Here is a 25,129-nt window from a genome sequence, read left to right on the forward strand (position 1 = left end):
GCAACTTCTACTCTGGCTTGAAGTCTCAGCTGTGTGGAAAAATCAGCAATTAAGTCACCCCGCCTGCCCACCTCTGGCCCCAGTTGGAAAAGGAGAATCAAACCTTCCTACAATCGCACACCCAGGGCACCACCTGAAAAGTCCTCAGTCTATTAGCCCAGTTCAAAAGGTCCGAATCAACTGTCTCAATCGGCACTTGTCTCAGGTGGAAGGGTTCAAGAGGTCTCTGGGAACTGGATCACAGGGGCCTGGTGACTCCTCTGAGACAGCTCACCCCAGTGCAGCGTGGAGTCAGGAGGAGCCACCCCGCAAACAGAGCAGTCTGGGAAGGTTGACGTCTCCTTCCCCACTTTGCCCCTCCGTCGGACCCAGTCACTGGTATCTCTGCAGATGGCTAACCCAGTTGCCTGCAGTGAACAGACACTCCAGGGGTTTGCACCTGCCTGAATCGCGAGGAAGTCTGCCAGGCCCCCGCAGACTGCCGCTATCTAGCAGGAGGCGATGGGGCCTGACATCTTTGAGTGTTTGATGCAGGTGATGGGAAGGAGGTGTTCACTCAGGCTTAGCCCCATCCCTGATGGATGCTGCTAACAGAACAGAACAGAACAGACAACTTTGTGAGGTTCTGTCTCTGTTCCTGTCGTCGCCTACAGGAGACGGGCTGTTTTGAGTTCAAACGTCTTTGCTGCTGGAGAATTGCGTCTGAACACCTCTCTGGGTCGGCCCCGCCCTGGAGGCTTCCGGGTTTGTGAGCCGTGTCACCGGTGGCCTCCTCTGGTTGCCCAGGGAGACAGGGGGTGTGGCCTCAGAATATCCAGAAGTGAGCGTTCTGCCGTTAAAGAAAAAACGGCTGTTGATCTACCTCCAGGGAACTGCTGCTCTGGTGTGGGCACTCAGGCGACCCTTTTCTCCTCTGTCCCGCGCCCCAGAGTCAGCACTGAGCGGCCGCAGTTTGTGCTGGGTCCACACCCCTTAAGAGATCCCCCAAGAATCAGAACTCTTGGGGGATGGGCCCCCAGACCCGGATTGGGAGTGGGGCGGGGGGAAGCTAGAGTTTCATTCATTTTCACGCAATACTACGGTCCGGGGAGGGCTCCTGCACTGCACCGCAGGGAAGTGCCGCCAAGGCTTGATTTTCCCTCAGCAGAGTGCCCTCTCCTCGCTCACGTGTCCCAGAGTCAGCGCTGACCTGACGCAGCTCAGGCACTGTGCACTCCCCTCGAGAAATCACCCAAGGAGCCGAACTCCGGAGGGATAGGCCCTCACACCCCGAGTGAGAGTAGGGGCTCTCAGCTCTCAGCGGGGAGGCCAGAGTCTTATTCAGTCTTGTGCCCGGGGAGGGCTCCTGTACTGCACTGCAGGGAAGTGCCGCCAAGGCTTGATTTCCCCTCAGCGGAGTGCCCTCTCCTCGCTCACGTGTCCCAGAGTCAGCGCTGACCTGACGCAGCTCAGGCACTGTGCACTCCCCTCGAGAAATCACCCAAGGAGCCGAACTCCTGGGGGATAGGCACTCAGACCCAAGTGAGAGTAGGGGTTCTCAGCTCTCAGCGGGGAGGCCAGAGTCTGATTCAGTCTTGGGTCCCCTATGCCCGGGGAGGGTTGCTGCACTGCACCGCAGGGAAGTGCCGCGAGGTGTGACTCCCCCTCAGCCCGGTGCCCTCTCCTCACTCGGCGCGCCTCAGAGTCAATGCTGACCAGTCGCAACTCGGGGACTGTCCACTCCCCTTGAGAAATCACCCAAGGATCCGAAGTCCTGGGGGACAGGCCTCCAGACCTCAGTGGGCGGGAGGGGAGCGCCGGGGATTCAGGGTTGCCGGCAAAGGATTCCCAAAGTTTTATTCAGCCCTATGTCCGGCAGGAGAACGCCACGGCACCCCAGTAGGGGAGGTAGGTCCAGTTTTTAGAAGGTCTCTCCCGTGGAGTGTAGTGGGAGGGCCTTTAATTTCTGCCCACTTGTTCAATTGTGGGGCTACAGAGCCGGTCTCATGGGGGAGGTGGACTCCCGTCCGCTTGGTGGTGGATTTTGTACCTTTTGTTTGCGTCCTTGTGATCACAACTTGCCTCAGCGGTGTTGATGTGCGTTCTTCAGCCTTCTCTCTTGGTGAGGCTCAAGTCCACCAGGATACTTACTAAATTCCTGTCCCTTAACTCTCCTTCTGGACGGGAGCCTTTGTTGAAAGCTGGCTTCAGTCCGCCATCTTGTCTCCCCTCGACTTTTTTTTTTAAGATAGAATCTCTCTATGTCACCTTCGGTAGAGTGCCATGGCATCACAGCTCACAGCAACCAACTGTTGGGCTTAAGTGATTCTCTTGCCTCAGCCTCCCAAGTAGCTGGACCACAGGTGCCTGCCACAACGCTCGTCTATTTTTTTTGTTGCAGTTGCCATTGTTGCTTAGCTGGCCCAGGACAGGTTCGAATCTGCCACCCTTGGTGCATGTGGCCGGCACCATAACCACTGTGCTACCGGCACTGAGCCAGCACTTGGACATTTTAATTATGGTTCCAGATGAAATCATCAATGAAATAAAATTTTCTCTTAATTTTTTTTAATTTAAATTTTTCTTGTGATGATACTGATTTTCTGAAAAATACTTAATAATTCTAACACAAAAGGTCAAAATGCTTCCCCAGGACAAACTTGTTCTCTTCTTAATGCTTCTTCTGTAACTGCAATCAGTGAAATTGTAACACAACAGCCTTTGTTTTTGTATGAACCCTCTGACTTCTCATTCCAAGACAAAAAAAGACTGAAAAGTCCAAACCAAGAGATTTTTCTCCCAAATTCTGTATTGTTCGAATAATCCTTTTTTTAGCTGTGTGAAAATGCATGATGGAGTTATTTTTAATTGGGGACAGAACATTCATTCTGGAAAATGTCCAGATCCTAATTTTATAATGAGTGGAAATAGGTACTATTGATGGAAGACTATGCCAACCTCGGTGTCCTATCAATGCTGAGGTGTGGGGGGGATCGACAGACAATCAGTTCTGTGGTTTTAGGAGTTAAAGTCTTGTAGTTGCAGTGAAATTGTGAATCCAGCTCACCTGGATCAAGGCCACACAGCACCAGGTGCTTGACAACATTCATACAGTATTAGCTTTTTTGTCCATTCACAATGTTTCTTTATGAATAATGAGCCTGGATGATACTAAATGGGGTTTATTCCTTTTATTGATTATTACTTTCATTAAACAATGTTAGCCATGTAGGGTGATTAAAAAACAACTGATATTACTCAAATGTGTACATTCTATTAGCTGATAAAAACTAACCCAGTTTTTCATTACAGCAGTAAATTTTTAGGTTGCACAAAATAAGTAATTTATGTTTCAAATACAGCAATCACTTCCATGTTAGTCATCCAGTTCATGTCACAGATTCCTACCGCTCAGCTGCATGTACTTATAGAATTTCAGCACAAAAGCCAATACAAATGTGGTCTCCACAGCCTAATGGTTAAGGGGGCGCTAGAGGTGAGTGTCAGCGATGGGTATCCTCCGGAGTTCTACGATCTGTGAGTCAGTCAAGGTGCCTCCCTCCTGGCTGCCTTGACCAGATTCATTATCGCTGACACTGAGACCAGCACCTGCAGTTGAAACAGAATGAATGTAAAACCTCAAAGTATTAGTGCTGGGAACTCTGAAGGATCAAGTCACAGTATTTCAAACATATTTGTTTATATATATATATTTTTTTAATTAAAAATAATTTTTTTTGAGACAGAGTCCCACCCTATGCCCTGAGCAGAGTGCAATGTTGTCATAGCTCACTGCAACCTCAGACTCAGGCTGTGGGAATCCTGCTGCCTCGGCCTCCAGAAGCTGCTGGGATTACAGGAGCTCACAGCTGCGCTCGGCTGGGTTTTTCCATTTTTTTTTAGGGGTTGGGGTCTCACTCTTCTCATTTTTTATATTCATAATAAATAAGCTATCCATTTAGAATATATATTATTAATACCTAACAATTATGGAATTGTATTTTATATTTCCTTTGGTAGTATTTTGAAGTAGAAATTAATTTCTAAAGAGATACATTTTTGGGTTCTCAATCTTTGTTTGCACCTGGTGGACAGGTGTAATCTACTACCAAGAAGAGCATTTGTGAACTGAGGGCTCATCAGAATAGAAAATCAGGCAGGTTATTCGACTTTTTCAGTGAGGGGTAGGATTTGCTATTATCAAACATACAACTACCCACTCCACATGCACTGAGAGTTGCATCAGTGCGCTGATGACCTGGGCTCAGAATGATTCAGATGTGATCCTGAGGTAAACATTCTTGTGTAAGACAGTGCTGAGACAGACCCACACGGGAACCCCAGGCGCTGGCTGCTGTTAACCACAGACCGTGCCCAGAATCTCCGTTTTGAAGAAGCTCCACTGTTTGCTACTTTTTTTTTCACAACTCAGAATAATACAGAAGACTTAAAACTATGTTACAGTAACACCTTGTTTTCTTCTGTAGTGCACAGGAACACACCAACTATTCTGCTCTCCCTGTGTGTGTGTGTGAGAGAGAGAGAACGGATGTGGTCACAGGGCACGCTCATGAATCACCAGAGGTTGCAGCTCCCAGCTCCTCCCCCTCTGCTGGCCACTAGACTCTGCAAACAAGGAAGAAAGTAAAAAACCGAATGCCCTTTCTGTTTGAGACTGAGGAAAGGTGATTCTGCAGAGCTGGCAGCTGGGGGAAGGTGGTGGATTAGCGTCCTCCTCACTTACTTGGAGAAGCAAGCTGGAGCCTTTTTCTATCCAAGCTTTCCATCTTCTGGGCCTGAGCCCTTCATACCCTCTTGGTTAAAGGCTGCTGTTGAAACTCCATTTTCCCCCCTTTGCTTCTGTGACACAAAACTTGCCCATCTCAACCTCTGATCTGTGGGCTCTTCCCAGAGCATCTCTGTTTTCTCTCAAATCTCCCCTGAGGTTGTACCCTTGGGGCTTTGACCAAATGATCTGTCCCACCCTTGCCTGTGCTCTGGCCTGATTTCCCATCAGAATCTTCAAGCTCAGGTCCCTCCCTCTTCACACCGTGTCACACCATCCCCAGTGCCTCTGCTTGGAATGCCCCTTTCATTCCCCACCCCTTTAATCTGGCTCCCTCCACTCCTGCTACAAAAGTCTAGGCAGGGATCACCTTTGCTCCCAAGGAAACATAGTAATTGTCTTTTAACAATTCTGCCTGCCCCCGTGGATTCTGTCTGACCTGTCTTTCTATTTCCTAACTCATGTGGGGGTTCAGTAAATGTTTGCTGAGTGTATTAACAAACTATGCTCTGCGTCCAGTGCACGATCTGCCTCTTCCATCCTGTCACTCATTTTGTCCCTAAGGTCCTTTTTGCATCCACTGCCCTTTCCTTAAGAGAAAACATCAAATTACTATTTCCAGTTGTATCAAGTCTGGGACCCCTTGCACTGGCTTTCAAAACACCCTGTAATCTGGCTCTTCCCTGCTGCATAGATTTATTCCAACCTTTGCTGATTTGAGAGATTTCTCTGAACTGATCAGGTCTCCGACTGGTCCTGAATGTACCATGTTAATTCTGGGCCGCGTGTCTTCCTGTCCATTTACCAAGGCCCAGATCCATATACTTTTACAAACACTTCTTTGACCATTCCTTCAAAATAGGGAGCTGGAGGATGTAATATTTGAAAATAAAGGTTCTTCTACCTGGCAAAATTATTAATCACATCCCTTTCAAATTACCCTGGCTTGGTTTTCAATGATAAATTTAATTGTATTCCTATATAAAATATATTTGTGAAGTTGTAAAGCAAAACTTTAACAAACTTCTGTGAACTCTTTCAAGTTAAGAACTAGAGTACTTCTAATGACAATATTTCTCTAAAAACTTAGTAAGCTGCTAACATTTAAAAATTAAATGCACTGAACATTAAAAAACATCAGATATCTATTTTCTCTTGAACCCACCCACCCCCCCAAAGATCAGACAACACTGGACTTGCATGAACATGGGCCAGGCACTCCACTACAGTTTGGCCCTGCTTTTACCCAGCCCTCTTCAATCATCCCATGGTATTTGCCTGACTCATGGAGGTAACATTTGCACCTGCCTCTCTGCCTTAAAAAGACAAAGGACCAATGCTTCTCTGCCATGGGGACAGGAGAACAGTCCAGTTTGACGGAATCAGTGAATCGGTAAGATAGTGTCTGGTCCATAAGGACAAGGCAAGTGTGGCTCTGACCCCTGCAGTAGAAAGATGCAGGCAAGGAGGAGCTGAAGGGCTCAGTGACATGATAAGGGGGCAAGGAAGAGACAGAGGGACCCACGAGTAGCCCCAGAGCACAGTGCGGTTTGATGTGATGTCTCTCAAAGAGAAGTTTACTGATGAGTTCTTTGAGGAGTTTGAGTTTTTTGAACCTTGATTCTGAATGTTTTTATTTGTGGCCAAGGACTGGTCATTTATTTTCTTCTAACTGGAAAATAAATCATTTCTAGGTTTCTGATAGAGAAATAAACGTTTACCCTGACAGGAAGAGGTGGGGAATCAGGCTCATGACTGGGAGAAGCCCTTGTGAAGAAAGATCCTGTTTCTGAGCCAAATATGCTCCAGGATGGACATTTTTCAGTAATCTTCTCAGCTTTGGATCAACATAAAAAATGCCACTTCTTGTTGGGATGTAAAGAGCGCCTCCCCTGACCCACCATGGAGACTGAGTCTCTGCTCTGGCTGATGTGGGACCTTCTCCTCCTCCCTAAAATGCGGCTGTCCCAGAGGGGCTGTTCCCGTTCTTCTCAAGTGCTGGTTGGGGACACTGAGGATACATTAGACAATTTTATTAAAAAAAGAAAAATAAAAACTAATATTAACCAAGATGCCTCTAGTTTAGCACCGAGTGCCTCGTTTGCCTGTGGAAAGGCTACTGTACTTCAGGAACAACTAATTGAAGGGCATTATGTCTTCTTTTTGCATAGTAAAATGTGGATTTTTCAAAGAAAGACAAATTATTTTAACAAAATTAAAGATGTTGATAGGGTTTTCTTTTACTTTTTCAAAATAATTCAGTACAGTTACAATTGAGATGGAAAAATAAGTCCATGGCTGGCTTTGAGGCCAAGGATTCCATTCAAAATCAATTTTAATATATATGTCTTTATTGCAATTTTAAAATAGGCAAAAAAGTATATGCTAATGTATTATCCTCAAAAACATTACCTTGCTCACTTCAGAATTCAATTATAGCTGCTAAACATGAACTTGGAGCCTGCTAACATATTTGTAAATGCTTATAAAGAAGTGACGGTGTTTTCTAGTTTGGAAACTGGTTATCTGAGCTTTCTTTTCTCTCAGAGGGTCTAATTTTTTTCAAGGTTAATGTAATTAGAAGGAGAATGTCTTTGCTAAAGAATGTGAGGTCTCCTGCTTGCTTCTTAGAAAAATGACATTCTGACACAAAATTCTGCAGCATCCAGGGAAGGTATCCTGATTTCTCCTACTCTGAGGACCATGAGTTCTAAGAGAGATTCACAGGGCACGGATGATGGTGTCAAGGCTACCGAAAGGCCTCCTTAGTCAGTCCCCCTTCCTAAAACCAACCCAGCCAGCCGTGGGTCCTGCGTGGGGGGCATTCCTGAGAAGCCCAGCACTGCTGTGTATCCAGGGTCACTGATATGAAACCCAACCTTAAAAGCTTTGGCCCAGGACTCATCCTGATTCTTATTTCAACACGTTCCTCTGCCCACCCTTCCTGGTTCTAAGAGGGAATCTGTGCTTGGATGGATCATGCTTCCTACTCTTGTGACCTATCTGCTGACATGTGACTTAGTGACCTCCATCCTCACTATTACATATATATTATATACATATTTTAGTACGGGAATTAGGGGAAGAAAAGTACACAGGATAAACCCAATTAACACGCAAGAAGGACAAACAAATCTCTTCCTGTATGATCCTATCATACTGACTGAAGTCCCACAAATAAGCACACATTTCTTTCACTTTGAATATTTGGGCCCTTAATAAAAACCACAGTGAAAGCTTTTGTCCTACATCTGTGTTTACAGAATACTTTATTATGAGTGCTCCTAAAGTTAAGGAAGGAGAAGGTTAAAAAGAATGGCTGTTGAATGCCAATGGCCCATTTCTGCCTTAAATTTCTAATGTTCTCTGAGGTCAGACGCAGATGCCCAAAGCCTGGACCACAGCAAGAAGTCGGTGGCTGACTGTTACGTGTAATCTCTAGTGGAAAATTCTCAGGTACACTAGAAAAACTGTTCATTGAGAATAAGAAAAATCTTTGTAATGTGGGATTTTTAAGTAGAAAGGACAATAGAGGCACATTCCTAGCTCTCTAAATTCCACTTGCATTCTTCCGATGAGATTCATTTTTGTTTTTGATACCCAGTTATCAAAACATTTAATGTTTTTGTTATTCATTTTGATTTGTTGAACTATAGAGTAATAATTATTGTAATAATAAAGGTATAAAAGAAATTTTGGACACTTTAGAATATTATGGTATTTAAGTTTAAATTTATAAACATGTTTTGTTGGAAGGAAGTATGAGTGGGTGAAGCATAACGTATTTTACAGTAGGATAAAATTCTCTGGACAAAGTAGAATGAAAATTCAAGTTCAAGGAGAACAGGGAATGATGTAAAATTTCCAACTGTAAAAGAAAAGGCTGTTCATATATTTTTTAAAATGAATAATAGTGGGTACCAAATTGCTAAGGTATTGAGATGTCTTTGGGTTAGTTTAAAAGAATAATATAAATTTTTTTATTTAAAAATACCAAAACTTATAATACAGTAAAAATTACACTATTTGATACTATTTAAATTTATTACGGAAAAATACGTCAGATATTTATTTAAATACATATAAAGGGTTACTACATTATCTTTGATTTTATTTTTTTTGAGACAGAGTCTCAGTTTGTCACCTTGGGTAGAGTGTCGTAGCATCATAGCTCACAGTAACCTCAAATTCCTGGGCTTAAGCTATCCTCTTGCTTCACTCTCTCACGTAGCTAGGACTACAGGTGCCCACCACAACACCTGGCTAGTTTTTCTATTTTTAGTACAGACAGGGTCTTGCTCTTGCCACTATACCTGGCCCACTACATTAAATACGCTGGGTGCAGTGGCTCACGCCTGTAATCCTAGCACTCTGGGAGGCCGAGACGGGTGGGCTGCCTGAGCTCACGAGTTTGAGACCAGCCTGAGACAAAGTGAAACCCCATCTTTAAAAACAGTCTGGCATTGTGGTAGGTGACTGTAGTCCCAGCAACTTGGGAGGCTGAGGCAAGAGAATCACTTAAGCCCAAGAATTTGAGGGTGCTGTGAGCTGTGATGCCAGGGCTTTGTCTCAAAAAAAAAAAAAAAAAAAGAAACAAAAGTTGTTCAGGGTTCCACTAAAAGAATTGGAAGACCTCCTGTTCCTAGCACGTGACGTGGGGCTGCCCACAGTGAAGGTGGCTCTGAGACAGATCAAGGTTTGCAAGCTCATGTTAGAGGCTAGGGCAACTGGCAAGAACCAGGGTCTTGGGGGTACTGGGCAAACTGAACAGCTCATGTCCAAAGGGCAGAGGGCTCAGCTCCCATCTGACGGAGCTGTGCTGGGCACTGTTACATTGCTATTACATTTTTCTAGAAATTCTAGATTTTTTTTTTTTTTGAGACAGAGCCTCATTATGTCACCCTCAGTAGAGGTGCCATGGCGTCACAGCTCAAAGCAACCTCAAACTCTTGGGCTTAAGCTATTCTCTTGCCTCAGCCTCCTGAGTAGGTGGGACTATGGGCGCCCGCCACAACGCTTGGCTATTTTTTGTTGCAGTTGTCGTTGTTTAGCTGGCTAGGGTGTATGTGGCTGGCACCATAACCACTGTGCTACAGGAGCCGAAACTAGATTTTTATGGGATAGCTCTAAATTTTCAATATTGGCTCCAAAATGTGAAAATATTATGTGAGTCACACAAAACACCTTATGAATGGGGCTGTGCCTGGCCTGTGGGCCAGCTGCACCTGTCGGGCCTGGAAGGCCACTGCACTGCTCCTTTATTTGACCACATTCTCTGATGGAATACGTCCAGGGAGTGGGGCCTGATTATTATGGTACCTTTTCTAAAAATACAGAGAAGCAATGTTAGAGATTGTTATTTTGGTCTTGTGAAGTATTTATTTCCTAATGAGTTTAGGGAACTCTACAGAATGTTACACTAGACTATAAGTAAGCAAGTCATTCCACACATTCCTGGACTGAACACGTTAACCGTTGTTATATCTATAGTAACACAGATCTAATTTAATTATGCTCCAAGAATTCCTGTCACGTTTCCAATGCTGCAGCATCAACCACTGATGACATGGGTCCTGAGGACATAAAATACCCTGAGAACTGTCTGTCGTCTGAAAGCCCCCGCCCAGCTCTCAGGAGCGTTTCAGGCAGCTAATCTCCTCTTCCCTCCGGAAACTCTCTGCCCTCTTTACTTTCCTTTTTGACCTTGCTACGGTTTCTCTGTGGGACTCTTCTCTAGGATGTTCTTGTTGCCCTTCCTTCCTTTCTGTCGCTCCACCTCCCTTCGCTTTTCTTCTCTCTCTTTCCATTTTCCCAGATCAAACTTACTCACCCCCATCTCTGTGTTGATGCATTTCAAGTCATTTACCTCCACCTCGGGCCCTTGCCCAAGATCCAAACCTGAGTATTTAGGATCTACCAGGCCTAATGCCCAACTCTGAACTCATCAGTTTTCCCCTGCAAATAAATTAATAAACGAATGTTCTGTATAGTATATTCCTCCAGGCCTTCCCTTTGTTCTTTTAAACCTCCCAGCCTTGCTGATCTTGCTTCAAAATTTTGTCCTCATACTTTTATAAGCAATATTTTGCCTCAAAAAATCAATGGGACATATTTTCTCTTCAAAGAGCCCTATAGCTCATTATATAGAAATCGCACTCTTTACCACAGCATCCAAACAGCCTTTTCATATTATACAAAATACCAGTAAATGCACTGCTCCCCCAAAATGAATCTATCACTAAATGTGCCCTGGAAACAGCAGGTTAAATTAAACCAAGTCTATTTCCTTACTCTAGGACATTTTAGGGCTGCTAAAACGCTAATGTGAATAGTGAATCTCGGTAATTTTCCAAAAATATTTGGTCAGGGGATTCTCCACTTGAGGAATGACAATGAATGGCTCAAGGAGGGCATTTGCTGAAAGCCAGCCGGGAACCGCGGATTACTTACCGTGCAGGAAGCTCCCTGCCAGGCCTTCCTCCAGGCCGGCTTGCTCACCCTCTGCCCTGGGGAGCCTGCCCCGCTGGCTCTCTCCAAATAGGCCACACAAGGGAAGGCCTCTGGGCTTGGGCAAATTCTATTCCCTTAGTTCATAACTCCCTTTCCTCTGGTCTTTACCTGTGTAAAACCTACACATTCTTCAAGAATCAATAGAAAGGGGTTCCCCCCTTGATCCCCAGAGTAATTCATTACAACTCTATCACTTACGTTATTCCTTCTTACATCACGTCTGGACGAATGTCTATTCCTCCCAGTCAACGTAAATTTCATTGTTTTCATTCATTCCTCCGCTACTCCATAATGTCTACCACAGGGTTATTGAATACTAAGCACTATTCTGAATATAAGGTTGCGTTCTTACTCACTTCAGTAGACTTGCGGCCCCTAGTCCCTAGTGAGGCACTTGCGAGGCTGTGTGGCCTTGAAAGCACAGACCCAGGGGCAGGGCACACTGGCTGAGGGCAGAGACCCAGGGGCCGGGAGACCTTGGTTAGCTTTGTGCCACCCCTGTTTCTTAACCGTGTGATCTTGGACAAGTTGTAAAATGTGAAACATGAATGTGTGACTTTATTCCTAGGAAGTTTGGAAGAATCCTTAAGATACAAAATTTTTACTTTACAATGATTAAAAATTGTTTTAGCAAAGGAACATACAGGCAAACTGGGACAGTGAAATGCACTTTTGGACACGTGTTTTAATAACTTCACTTGGGCCTGGACACGTCTTCTTGCTGGTGTGGGTATCTAGAAACGAAAGGTTCTCCAGAATTTTTACAACGGTGACAGTTCAACATGTTTCTGAGGAAAAACATTTTTTCTAATTGCATATTTGATTTGAAAATAACTAAAATTACTTTTCATGTTCAAAGTAGCATTTCTGATAAAACACTATATACTGTGAATGTGGATATCATTTAGATGCCCTAGAAAGAATGGTATCCATTAACTATTTCCCCTGGGAGCATGTGACTTTCAATCAGGGCTTTCCGTGGTCTTTTTTGTGCCGTAGCACTTATTCTGTGAGAGCCATCCAGTAGGCTCACAAGTTGAGAGGGACTAAATATGTAGGAAGAGTCACTGACTTACTGCATGTGATGGCACTTTGGGAACTATAGAACCAGATAATGTTCATTATGTTGCCTCTGAAACGTTCTGCTTCAAAGACATTCCATTAGAAGGACTCCTTGGCAGGTCAGAGGCAAAACTCACACAGTGATATCCCTACCAACTGTCTCGTAACGAACCTGTCTCAATAGTATCTTGGTGTTCTCGCAAGATAGCAGGACACGGATATTTACATTTAGTTAGGTTATGCCTTCTTATTAAAGGCAAATTGTAAATTATTTTTAGGTTGTGTTATGTTTGGTGCCAAGAACAAAATATCCTAGAGTTTGGCTGGGATTAGGGATGGGTCATGAGAATCAGGATGTGCTAAGGGTGCCTGATTGTACTTCTGCAGCTCCATGGGAAGAAAACACAAACCGTAGCATAGCAGGAGTGCCGACTTCTAACGTCCACTATGGGTGCGTACGTACCAGTTTTTAAGGCAAATATCAAGTCATCAAATTCCTGGGACTCCTCATCAGCTATCAGTGACCCCTGGCCATACCCACCAGGGGAAGGGAATGTGGCGCCATTTTGTGGACTTGGCTTCAACTCAGGGCTGGCCTGACTGGCTTGCTGGAAGGAGGCTCGCTCCCAGTCCGGCGGCACCTTTTGGGGACCAGGTAGGAAGAAAAGAAAACCATAATTAGAATGCATACCGTGAACAATTTATCTTTGTGTCTCATGACAAAGATTTTGTGAGAGGACTGTTGAATTGTTTTAAAATTAGAGCTTTAATTTTATCTTTGCTCCTCAGAAAATTATGAACCAACCTAATCTGGTGATTCTTAATCATTTCTTTATTAGAATTACCTGTAGATTTCTATGCTGTCATGTGTGGGAACAGAAAGCTATTCTTTTTTAAGCCCATGAATACATATCCTTTTTTTTTTGTAAGATGTGAGCAAATAAAACTGTTACAAAAAAGTATAAGAACTGAAGAAGAATCCTCCTAATCCTCAGTCTGAAATACTACACAAGATTTTAAATATAGTAGGTGTGTATAACGATGTGATAAACTGAAAAAAATATTTCACTGCACTGTAAATCCCTCATTTTTGATTGGATGATTATAAAGATAGTTATTTCCTGAAACAATTGTATATATTCACTTTCTTCTGGGTTATTGGTAAACAACCCCTTAATCCTTCCTTTCCTATGCTTTTCCTTCTTTGCATAGCTTTTTGAATGTCTCTGACAGCCTCACTGACAGCTGAATGAAGGCCAACTCCAAGCTCTGAGGAATGTGAGCACACTTCAGGCTCTGGTGCTCTGGGCCACCCCAGATGAACACTCAAGCAACGGTCGAGGCCCAAGAATCGAACTGTCACAGCTGCTGTCTACCAATATAAGGTCTTCTGGGAGGCGGAAAAGGCACCTCATACCAAGAAAAGGGACCCAAGGACTTTGAAAATAAATTTGAGAGAAGATGAAATCTTAGAAAATTTCACTGAGTGAAGTATGTAGACCAGCACTGTCCAATAAAACTTTCTGCAGTAATATAAATGTTTTAAGCCTGGGTTCTACCAAACACATGTGGCTGCTGAGCACTTAAAATGAAGCCAGGGTGAATGACAAACTGAATTTTTGATACTATTTAATTTTAGTTACTTTAAATTCAAATAGCCACACGAAGCTAATGGTTATTGCATTGGACAGTTCATATCTAAACAAATGCCAGCTTGAGCAGACATTCAGAACGATTTTTGTTTTTTTTTGCAGTTTTTGGCCAGGGCTGGGTTTGAACCTGCCACCTCTGGCATATGGGGCCAGCGCCCTGCTCCTTTGAGCCACAGGCGCCACCCTAGAACAAAATTATTTTTAAAGATTCATTTTTGAATTGATGATCCTAAAAATATCCCTGTTTCTATAGGTATATTTTGAGATAAAATAATTCAGTTTTAAGAACTTTTGGGATATATAAATGGTATTTACAAACATTTGAGGGTACCAAAGAAATATCCCAATTTTTAAGTATCATACTTATTCATCTTACAACTGAAATTTTGTAGTTTTGGCCAAAATCCCTCATTTCCCCTACCCCCGCAGTCCCTGAAAACCACCTTTCTACTCTCTTTTTCCTGTTGCCAGTTAATAATTCTTTATATTAAATTTTATCTTTTCAAATGAAAAAATATATATAGTTCTTGATCTGTGGTCATTTGCCTCAATTTTAACCTGATATAAATAAAATTACTTTTTATACTTCCATGGAGGGCAAAGTAATCTCTTGGGGCAGGTAGGTTATTTATCTGTCTGTTGTCTCCCTAACTTTCCTGCCGTTTTCCAGGATGCCAACACAAATATTGTTCCCCGTGGTTTTTCATACAGAGAGGGAGACACAAGCTCATAGAAAACGGTGGCCAATGTATCTGAGACACCGCAGCAATCAGCAGGGCCTCAGATACCATCTCTTCATGGCCAAATCTGAGCAGTGGCCCCAGGGCTAAGGGCAGCATTACTGACAGGTTGGTGACAACATGATTCATACACAGGAAATCAAAATAATGTGGACAGAATGCAGAGAGCAGTGGGAGGTCGATTTTTATAGAGGAAATCCTGGCTGAATTTTCCAACAATGCAGCAGAAGCACTCTTCTGAACTTTTGTTCTAGAATATATTCTGGTATTTAAACTAAAAGGAGTTTTGACTTATTATCTTTTCACTAAGTGTTTTGCTGGGCTTGAAGTACTGAGTGGGGAGGGGCAAAGAAGAGCTATGGAAGTATTTTTAGGAGGAAAAATAGTTTAAAAAACACTTCGTAGGCAGACCCTGTCATTGCCATGTCAAGTCAGGAGGATTTTGAAAAGGGGGATGTCAAATTATACTTTATCTGATTTCTCACAACAAACCACTGGCCAGTAGAGCTCACAGCGCAGGGAGGAAAAAGAGTGTTAGATAACAGGGGGAGACCACACAGTAAGGAAATCGGGTGGCACAGGCCAGAAGAGTGAGGATGTAAAGCGGCCTGGTGCAGGACAACACTATATGCAATGGGCATGTGAGATGGAGACGCAGTCAGTTACAGAGCGGACAGAGACAGAGGCAGAGAGCGGGGTGTGGCGGGCACCTCCTCCATGGCACTGATGAGATTCTGGGTGGACTTGCTGATCTCCCCTCCTGCAGGAGGCATTCCACTCCCTGGTGTGAAGAAGGCTGTGCTGGGGCCAGGGTGCCCGTTCATTTCCACCGTGTAGCTGGCCTTCATAGGGCAACACATTTGGTTGTGTAAAATGAAATAAACCACAAAAACGTAAAGTCCCTGCAAGAGAAGCACAGCAGCAGGTCAGAGGAAGTCCTGGAGCCCAGTGGGAGGCAGGCAGGCTGCCAGCACAGTGGCTTTCTGCACGTGCTCTTCAGGTTGGACCAAAAGCTGGGAGTTAGGGAGCACGATAGGAGTCAGCAGGAGATGACGGCAGATTTTCAGTGCCATATAAAATTTGCCAGTCCCTGTCCTTTAGGAAAACTGACCTCTCGCTCAGCAATCTTTGTGGGGGAGGGGCGGTTAAAACTTAAGTAACTCTGAAATCTAGCTTTCCTAAAATAGGAACACAGAATTCTGTCTATTAGCTGTGTATATGTGTTTTAGAAAGCAAACCTTTTGCTTTCCAAATTACTATCTCACTCATTCTCACTTTTTCTTACCAAATTGGTAGAAGCAGGGTACTGATGCTCCAGTTCCCAGTGTAAATTTCTAGAAGGGCTGCATTAGCCAAGTCGCCCGATGTCACTGAGGCAGCTCACCTTCTTATCTCTTTTGGAAATAGAATCTCTGGGTAGGGCCTCAGAGGAATTCTGTGGATTGCTTAATATTTGGCGTGCTTTGGGCTCAGTAAATGTTATGTAAGAACAGTAAAGCTATCATCTTGTGCTTTCTTAAAACTCTGCTGGCCCTTTAAATTCTTTTGCAACCTAGTCAAACTCTTGTCAATGGCTCTACTTCCAGCACAGATAGGAATTCAAAATCTGTGTTTGTGTTATGAACATGGCCTACACTGGCTCTGCTTTCTGATCTCTACAAGGGATCCACTGTATACTTCTAATGGTGTTTCTACCATTTAAAGGTTTCTACCATTTAAAGGTTGGTAATGTTGACCTTTATACTCTGCCAATAAAATATGTTAAACTGTGCCTTTTGTATCTGTTCACCTTGGTGTTTAAGTTTTGGAAGCAAATAAGAACCTCAGTTAAATAGTTACCAGAATTCTTAAATTAATCCACAAAAATGAAAAAAAAAAAGGTTTATTAAAGAAGAAAAGGAGTTAACATCAAGATTTTTTAGAAGACATTCATTTTTGCGTTCTCCCATGCTTCCTAACCTTTGTGTGAGAATAGAAGCAACACTATAGTAGTGGGCCTGAAACTTACATCTGCTTAAATTGTAAAGGTCTACTGGAAAATACCAAAGGCCTAAGACTTACAAACAACTTTTATATAAAATGAAATTAGAGGGCAATGTGCAAGGACACATGCTAACATTGGATCTTTGCTGCCATTGCTGGAATACTCTTATAATTTGGGTCTTTCTCCTGTTTCTACTGGAATGATCCCTTCTCAGGTTGCCATCTAGTCTGTATAATTAAAAATGTGCTTTAAAATCAGTGATTTATCTGCTAAAAATATTTTTAAGTGTGGTTTAACCATGATGTAAAAGTAAACGGAAACATTTATTTCCCTTTGAATGAGAGTTGTTTGGTTTTTATTGAAACAGCACTACCATTCTAAATTGCGTAGGGTAAGAGAATTTGTTTCATGTGTAAGTGATACTGTGAACACCAGCAGAGGCAAATCGCATCCAAAATTTTTTCTTGTATAACTAACTTTTCACATGAGTATGACCTAATTAGGCCACAGTAATAGACAAAACAGGAAAAAAATAAAACTGTCAGCCTTAAAAATTGTGTAAATGCCACTGATTTATTTCAGGATTTCTCTTAAGTGTTGTGAAGTGATAGGGTAAAAGCTAGATAAAAAAAAAAAAAAAACAACTCATGCTTTAAAATCCATCTCTAAGGACCCATTTGTTAAAACAGCACATTCTCTCTCTTGTTTGTTTTTATATCTAGCCTTTTGTGCTCCAGGAAAGGAACTGCTTGCTGAAAATAACTTGCATGTGAACATTGCATGACTTTTTTTTTTCCTTAAGAGCAGAGAAACATACAATAAATATTGCAAATCTTTCAGATGTACCCTAGGAAATATAAACACTGTTAAAATGGAAAGGAAAGAATGTTTAAATGCAGATTGAATGACATTTGCCTGTGTCCAGCCCAGGCTGGCAAATATAGAAAGGGGACCTTCATTATCCAAAGTACTCAGCTGTGGAGGTTTCTGACCTCAGAGTGAAAACAAGTCCCCAGTCCAACACTGCACGTAAAACTGCAGGCTCCCTTTGTGGATCAGTCTGTGATGGAAACTGAAGAGAGAATCTAGACCCTCAATTATCCAAGCCAGGGCTGCTCATCACCCCTGTGTGCATTGCTAGGCACTGAGATGTGCGGATGAAACACTCGGCTCCTATTCTCAAGTTGCTACAAGACAACAGGTTAATTGTGTTAGAAGCAGGACATTGTGTATGTGTGTATATATGTGTGTGTGTGTGTGTGTTTTTGAGACAGAGTCTCACTTTGCTACCCTGGGTACAGTGCCGTGACATCAGCGCTCACAGCAACCTCAAACTCTTAGCTCAAGTGATCCTCTTGCCTCAGCCTCCCAAGTACCTGGGACTACAGGTGGCTGCCATAATGCCTGGCTGTTTTTTAGAGATGGGGCCTTGCTCTTGCTCAGGCTGGTCTTGAACTCCTGAGCTCAGGTGATCCACTCACCTCAGTCTCCCAGGGTGCAGGGATTACAGAATCCAGCCACTGTGCCGACCAGAAGTAGGAGGTACCTGCTCTTCCTCTGCTCTACCTAGTGAAGCCTTGCAGGGAGTGGACTTCTTTCTATGCATTGCTATTTTTGATTATTTTGTTAGATCTATTAAAATCATGAAAAATGTTTTGCAAAGTCTTTGGTTAGATTATATCTGGATTGACCATACCCAATATGGCTAATTCTGTATATCTCTTGATTCGGGAATTTAAGCTTATTAGCAAAGATTCAGTGAGACACAAATGAAACTGTAACAGCCTAAAGGAGTTAGCCTGCCATGCTCGTAACATCTCCAAGAAGTGAGGATAGCAGATTTTGACTCTTTATCCTGACACGTGAGATAAGAAAGAATAATACCATTTCACAAACTTAACTAAGAAGGGTGGTGGGGAGACAGGGTTGGAACAGAAAGGTGATTAAACTGGGTTTGACATTCTTCTGAGATCTTTTTACAAGTTCTCCAAGGCTTAACAGCTCCTAGACGAGGGCCACCCTCAGGTTCCAGACGAGTTCCCCAAATCAGCAGGAAGCCCCGAGACTTGACTTCCTCCAGAAACAATGCAGGGAATGAAATTTCCATTAAAATTAGGGTTTCTTCATCTCAAAAATGACTGATTTAGGATTAGAAAAAGAGAGTAACTTCCATGCACAGTGACACCCCAAGGGAGTGGAGGTCAGGGACGGGCCCCTCTGTGGGACACCGACTGCTGAGTATGACCCCCAGAACGGAAGAGCCAATGCCGGGCCCACCGTTTCATTTTTCTGTTGTTTGTAGTGTGGCTCCCAGGATGCAGGGGCAGCTTCAGAAATACTTGTTAAATAAGAGATTATGCTTTTTAAATTTCACCAGAGGGAGAGAGCAGGAAGGGGTAGGACCGACTCAGATCTGAGGCCCTGTGTGGTTTTGATTCTTAACTCACACTCCTGTAGTCAGGTGCTTCCGTAGCTTAATACAATTTTGTTTCAGCTTCGTTCATCTGTTTCACGGGTCATGTGTGCCAAGACTCTAGAAGATCCCACCCTGGCTGGGTGTCTCGCTTCTGGGTGGGTGTCTCCTGGTGGAGAGCTCCCCTGTGCTGAGCTCTCAGGTGACTCCCAGCTGTGGCTTTTCTACTGTGTTTGCATGTCGCCCGGGCTCCCTCCCGGGGCTACTTCTCCTGAACGGGCTTTCTGCTCTGCTCTCCCCTTGGCAGCCGCCCCTGGGAAGTCTCTGAGCTGTTTTGTTTCTGGCTTCGGACTGTTCTTGGGCTGCATCACCAGTGGCTTAGCAGTAAAGACACTGGATTTCATGCCGGTGCCAGAACTGAAGAGGCAAACAGGCTTGGGGTTTCTACATTTGTACGTGTTTTTCAGATGTGAGAAAAGTAGGAATGTCACCTTTAATTACTTGTTTTGTAAAACAGTTTTTATTTTTTATATTTGAAGTTGCTCTTGCTAATTATTTTATTTAGAATAAGAATCCACATCTAATCGTGCCTCGGTTACACAGGGAAAGGAAACAAGCGAGTATAACTTGATAGCTGCAGGTTAATTGGCACGAATCCAGACGCTCAGAATCTAGGAGCAATTATCACTCAAATGCCTTTTAAAATATTTGGATTGAATAAGCAATTACTTAGTACTCACCATGGCTTTGTCCATTTATCCTATAATTCCTCACTAATTTAGGGACATGGTTTTTGTCAGCATCCTTTATTCAAAACTAGTAAAGTCAATAAAAGCGGTCGCTGGCTCAGACATGTCTGGGACGAAGTGGGTAGCAGCAGGCCTTCATTTTTCAGGTTTATATAGATGTCTATTCTAAATTTTGCAATTCCCAGGAACAACAATTTTATGGGTTTTTTTAATCATAAACATCCAGTGTAAAGACAAGATATCCTTCCTTGGATACCCAAATTTCCATCTGCAGTTGTTTCTCTGTGTGTCACTTACAGACATAAATGTTAGGTCAGAGTCTCTTATCTGAAAAGATAGTTATTGGGACCTGCTTTGGTAATCTCATCCCCAGTGCTGTAACTCCGCACACTTCAGACTTTCCTTCTGAGCCTATTTTACCATGCTTCCTCTCTGAGACTGCCAGAGCCCTTCTTGTTTCTGTTAAGTTTCTAGGCCAGGACCATGAATCAGTCACGATGCTAGCTACCAACTTATTAGGAGCCAGGCTATTGCTGACAAGGTAGCAGGAACCTCAAAGTAAGTTTGTCTTTTAAAAATTATAATACAAACCTCTTGGCCCAACCAATCCTACTTTGAGAATTTCCAGATTAAAACATTTCTCAAAGCACAAATCAAGTTGGGTGGCAGGATTGAGGGGCAGAGAAGACTGGCAGTGGTCAAATAGTACTGGGAGGAGACAGTTTCGGAATCTGAGGATCTTTTTTTTTTTTTTTTTTTTTTGAGACAGTCTCACTCTGCCACCCTGGTCGTAGAGTCCTGTAGCATCATAGCTCACAGCAACCTCAGTCTCTGGGGCTCAGGCGATCCTCTTGCCTCAGCCTCCCAAGTAGCTGGGATTACAGGTGCCTGCCACAATGTCTGGTTATTTTTTAGAGACGGGGGTCTTGCTTTGGCTCAGGCTGGCCTTGAACTCCTGAGCTTAAGCAATCCACATGCCTCAGCCTACCAGAGCGCTAGGATTATAGGAGTGAGGCACCACACCCAGCCCTCAGGATCATTTTTTAAGTATTGATAAAATGAAGGAGAAAAACATTGAGTTGGTATGAGCTCTGAATGAGAAGAATATTTTTTATTTAAAACTTATAAAAAAAACAAATTGTACTGTTATTATTTAAATCTTGCTATAAGTAGTACATGTCTTAAACATAGCTTTCATTAGCATCCTTTAAATTTCCCTTTGGAAAACAAAGCCTTCAAACTTTAGCATTCAGGTACCCTACCCTATGGATGGAGCACAGTTGTTTAGACAATGATAGGCGATCAAAGCATAGTGTTGATGAGGATGAAAGGGAAAAATCAGATGCCCCAGGGCCAACAGAAGTAAGGGAGGACAAGGAACTGCCTTGCTGTGGAAGTTAAATTAAATTTAATGCATGTTTGAAGTGAAAACATCTGAAACATTTTAAGTATCAGACTGGAGATGAGGAGAGAAGGCAGGGTCAGAGATAAGTGTGAAATAGCTGGACAGGGGTGAGAGCTAAAGTCACACACGTGGTGAGTTTTTTAAGAAAGACACTATAGAGCTGGTCCGGCGGCTCACGCCTATAATCCTAGCACTGTGGGAGACCATAGCTGGTGGATTGCTTGAACTCAGGAGTTTGAGACCAGCCTGAGCAAGAGTGAGACCTCATCTCTAGTGAAAATATAAAACTAGCCAGGTGTCATGGTGGGTGCCTGTAGTCCCAGCTACTCGGGAGGCTGAGGCAAGAGACTGCTTGAGCCCAGGGGTCTGAGGTCGCTGTGAGCTATTATACCATGGCACTCTACCCAGGGCAGTGAGGCTGTCTCAAAAAAAAAAAAAAAAAAAAAAAGGAAGCTCCTATACAGAGAAAAAAAGACAGGTGCTCAGGATTAGACCCAGCTGGAGGACATGAGGATGGTCAGCCACAGCAGTATCAGGGAAGCCGAGAAAAGGAGAATGAGGTGGTCACGCTGTCAAAGTCAGACGCCAAGGAGGAAGAGAAAGAGGCATTTGTTCATTTCAATTGTAACTCATGTCTTTGGGAAAAACCCCACAATTACAATAGTGAGGCTGGTGAGAACAGACTGAAACGTGTTATCTACAATAGTGTGAACACAAAGATATGCTAAGGGTAGGGAATTAATCTGACTCATTCCAAGAGCTCAGCCAGTTTGATAACTATAATATATGTTAACACTTAATGAGAGTGTTTTACTCCTACCACCCCACCCACTGCAATCATTGTTTTTCTTATTCAGAGCAAAACATTATATACCCGGAGTTAAATTTCTTAAAACGTCAACTGAAGCAGGTGTTCCATCTGAAGGCGAGTCCTGAGCGCACACTGCACATCTCACGCACTCTGCGGCGCAGGACTAGGGTGTGTGTGCCTTTCGATAAATGAGACGTCTTATCTGACACCAACGTCTCTTCTCGAGATGCCCAATTTTTTTTTTTCAGGTTACACTGATTGCATTTGTTAGGTAAAGTCCCTCTTACAATTGTGTCTTGCCCCTTAAAGATGTGTCTCACACCAAGACCCCCACCCCCTTCTCTCACTCTGCTCACTCTGCTCTCCCCTCTCCCACCGTGTCATTGTCATTAATTGTCCTCCTATCAAGATTGAGTACATAGGATTCATGCTTCTCCATTCTTGTGATGCTTTACTAAGAATAATGTCTTCCACTTCCATCCAGGTTAATACAAAGGCTTTAAAGTCTCCATTTTTTTAATGGCTGAATAGTATTCCATGGTGTATATATACCACAGCTTGTTAATCCATTCCTGGGTTGGTGGGCATTCAGGCTGTTGCCATGTTTTGGCGATTGTAAATTGAGCTGCAATAAACAGTCTAGTACAAGTGACTTTATGATAAAAGGATTTTTTTCCTTTTGGGTAGAATCCAGTAATGGGATTGCCTGATCAAATGGGAGGTCTAGCATGAGTTCTTTTGAGGTTTCTCCATACTTCCTTCCAAAAAGGTTGTATTAGTTTGCAGTCCCACCAGCAGTGTAAAAGTGTTCCTTTCTCTCCACATCCACACCAGCATCTGCAGTTTTGAGATTTTGTGATGTGAGCCATTCTTGCTGGGGTTAGATGGTATTTCAAGGTGGTTTTGATTTGCATTTCTCTAATAATTAGGGATGATGAGCATTTTTTCATATGTCTGTTAGCCATCCATCTGTCTTCTTTAGAGAAGCTTCTATTCGTGTCTCTTATCCATTGATATATGGGATTGTTGGCTTTTTTCTTGTGGATTAATTTGAGTTCTCTATAGATCCTAGTTATCAAGCTTTTGTCCAATTTGAAATATGCAAATATCCTTTCCCATTGTGTAGGTTGTCTATTTGCTTTGGTTGTTGTTTCCTTAGCTGTACAGAAGCTTTTCAGTTTAATTAAGTCCCATTTGTTTATTTTTGTTGTTTTGCAATTGACATGGCAGTCTTCTTCATGAAGTCTTTCCCCAGGCCAATATCTTCCAGTGTTTTTCCTATACTTTCTTTGAGGATTTTTATTGTTTCATGGCTTAAATTTAAGTCCTTTATCCATCTTGAATCAACTTTTGTGAGTGGAGAAAGGTGGGGGTCCAGTTTCAGTCTTTTACATGTGGATATCCAGTTCTCCCAGCACCATTTATTGAATAGAGAGTCTTTCCCCCAAGGTATGTTCTTGTTTGGTTTATCGAAGATTAGGTGGTTTTAAGATGTTAGTTTCATTTCCTGGTTTTCTATTTGATTCCAAATGTCTATGTCTCTATTTTTGTGCCAGTACCATGCTGTCTTGACCACTACGGCTTTGTAGTACAGCCTAAAATCTGGTATGGTGATGCCCCTGGCTTTGTTTTTATTACTAATCACTGTCTTTTTTTTTTTTTTTTTAATTTTTTTTTAGAGACAGAATCTTACTTTGCCACTCTCGCTAGAGTGCCGTGGCATCACACAGCTCACAGCAACCTCCAGCTCTTGGGCTTAGGCAATTCTCTTGCCTCAGCCTCCTGAGTACAGGTGCCTGCCACAACACCTGGCTATTTTTTGTTGTTGCTGTTGCCATTTGGCCGGGGCCGGGTTTGAACCCTCCACCCTCAGTATATGGGGTGGGAGCCCTACTCACTGAGCCACAGGCACTGCCCATAACCATCTTAGCTATATGTTTTTTTTTTCTGGTTCCATATAAAACGCAGAATCATTTTTTCCAAGTCTTGAAAGTACGATGTTAATATTTTAATAGGAATGGCATTGAATCAGTGGATTGCTTTGGGAAGTATAGACATTTTAACAATGTTGATTCTTCCCAGCCATGAGCATGGTATGTTCTTCTATTTATTAACGTTCTCTGCTATTTCCTTTCTGAGGATTTCATAGTTTTCTTTATAGAGGTCCTTCACCACTTTTGTTAGGTATATTTCTAGGTATTTCATTTTCTTTGAAGCTATGGTGAAGGGAGTTGTGTCTTTAATTAGCCTCTCATCTTGACTGTTATTGCCGTATACAAAGGCCACTGACTTGTGGACATTGATTTTATATCCTGAGACATTACCGTATTTTTTGATGACTTCCAGGAGTCTTGTGGTTGAGTCTTTGGGGCTCTCTAAGTATAAGATCATGTCGTCAGCAAAGAGGGAGAGTTTGACCTCCTCTGCTCCCATTTGGATTCCCTTTATTTCCTTGTCTTGCCTAATTGTATTGGCTAGAACTTCCAGCACTATGTTGAATAGTAAAGGTGACAGAGGACAACCTTGTCTGGTTCCAGTTCTAAGAGGAAAAGCTTTCAGTTTTACTCCATTCAGTAAAATATTAGCTGTGGGTGTGTCATAGATAGCTTTGATCAGTTCAAGAAATTTGACACATATGCCTATACTCTTCAGTGTTCTAATTAGAAAAGGATGTTGGATTTTATTGAATGCTTTGTCTACATCTATTGAGAAGATCGTATGGTCTTTGTTTTTACTTCAAGATGCCCAGTTTTTGTATTCCGGTTTATTTCTGTCCCACAAGTAGCTGAAGGTAGTCAGTAGGCTAAAGACGTGGGCATGGTAGCTCATACCTGTAATCCTAGCACTCTAGGAGGCTGAGGTGGGTGGACTGTTTGAGATCAGGAGTTCGAGACCACCCTGAGCAAGTGCAAAACCTCATGTCTACTGAAAATAGAAAAACTAGCTGGGCATTGTGGTGAGTGCCTGTAGTCCCAGCTACCCAGGGGGACAAAGTGAGACCTTGTCTAAACATACAATTAAAAAATAATACATAATTT

The 25,129-nt window shown here is 43.0% G+C and overlaps 1 protein-coding gene across 1 annotated transcript in view; it reads right to left on the bottom strand.

The window, feature by feature from the left end:
- Positions 1–3,169: 3,169 nt before the first annotated feature.
- Positions 3,170–25,129, bottom strand: part of ADGRV1 (adhesion G protein-coupled receptor V1) — a 669,001-nt gene continuing 647,041 nt past the window's right edge. The window contains exons 88-90 of the mRNA XM_053586729.1: positions 15,440–15,631; positions 12,801–12,978; positions 3,170–3,588 (exon numbers count right to left, since the gene is read on the bottom strand). Of these exons, the coding sequence (XP_053442704.1) occupies positions 3,470–3,588; positions 12,801–12,978; positions 15,440–15,631 (489 nt within the window). The 3' untranslated portion in view covers positions 3,170–3,469. The remainder of the gene's footprint in view (positions 3,589–12,800; positions 12,979–15,439; positions 15,632–25,129) is intronic.

Source organism: Nycticebus coucang, chromosome 1 (genome assembly GCF_027406575.1).
Source record: "Nycticebus coucang isolate mNycCou1 chromosome 1, mNycCou1.pri, whole genome shotgun sequence".
Lineage (NCBI taxonomy): Eukaryota > Metazoa > Chordata > Mammalia > Primates > Lorisidae > Nycticebus > Nycticebus coucang.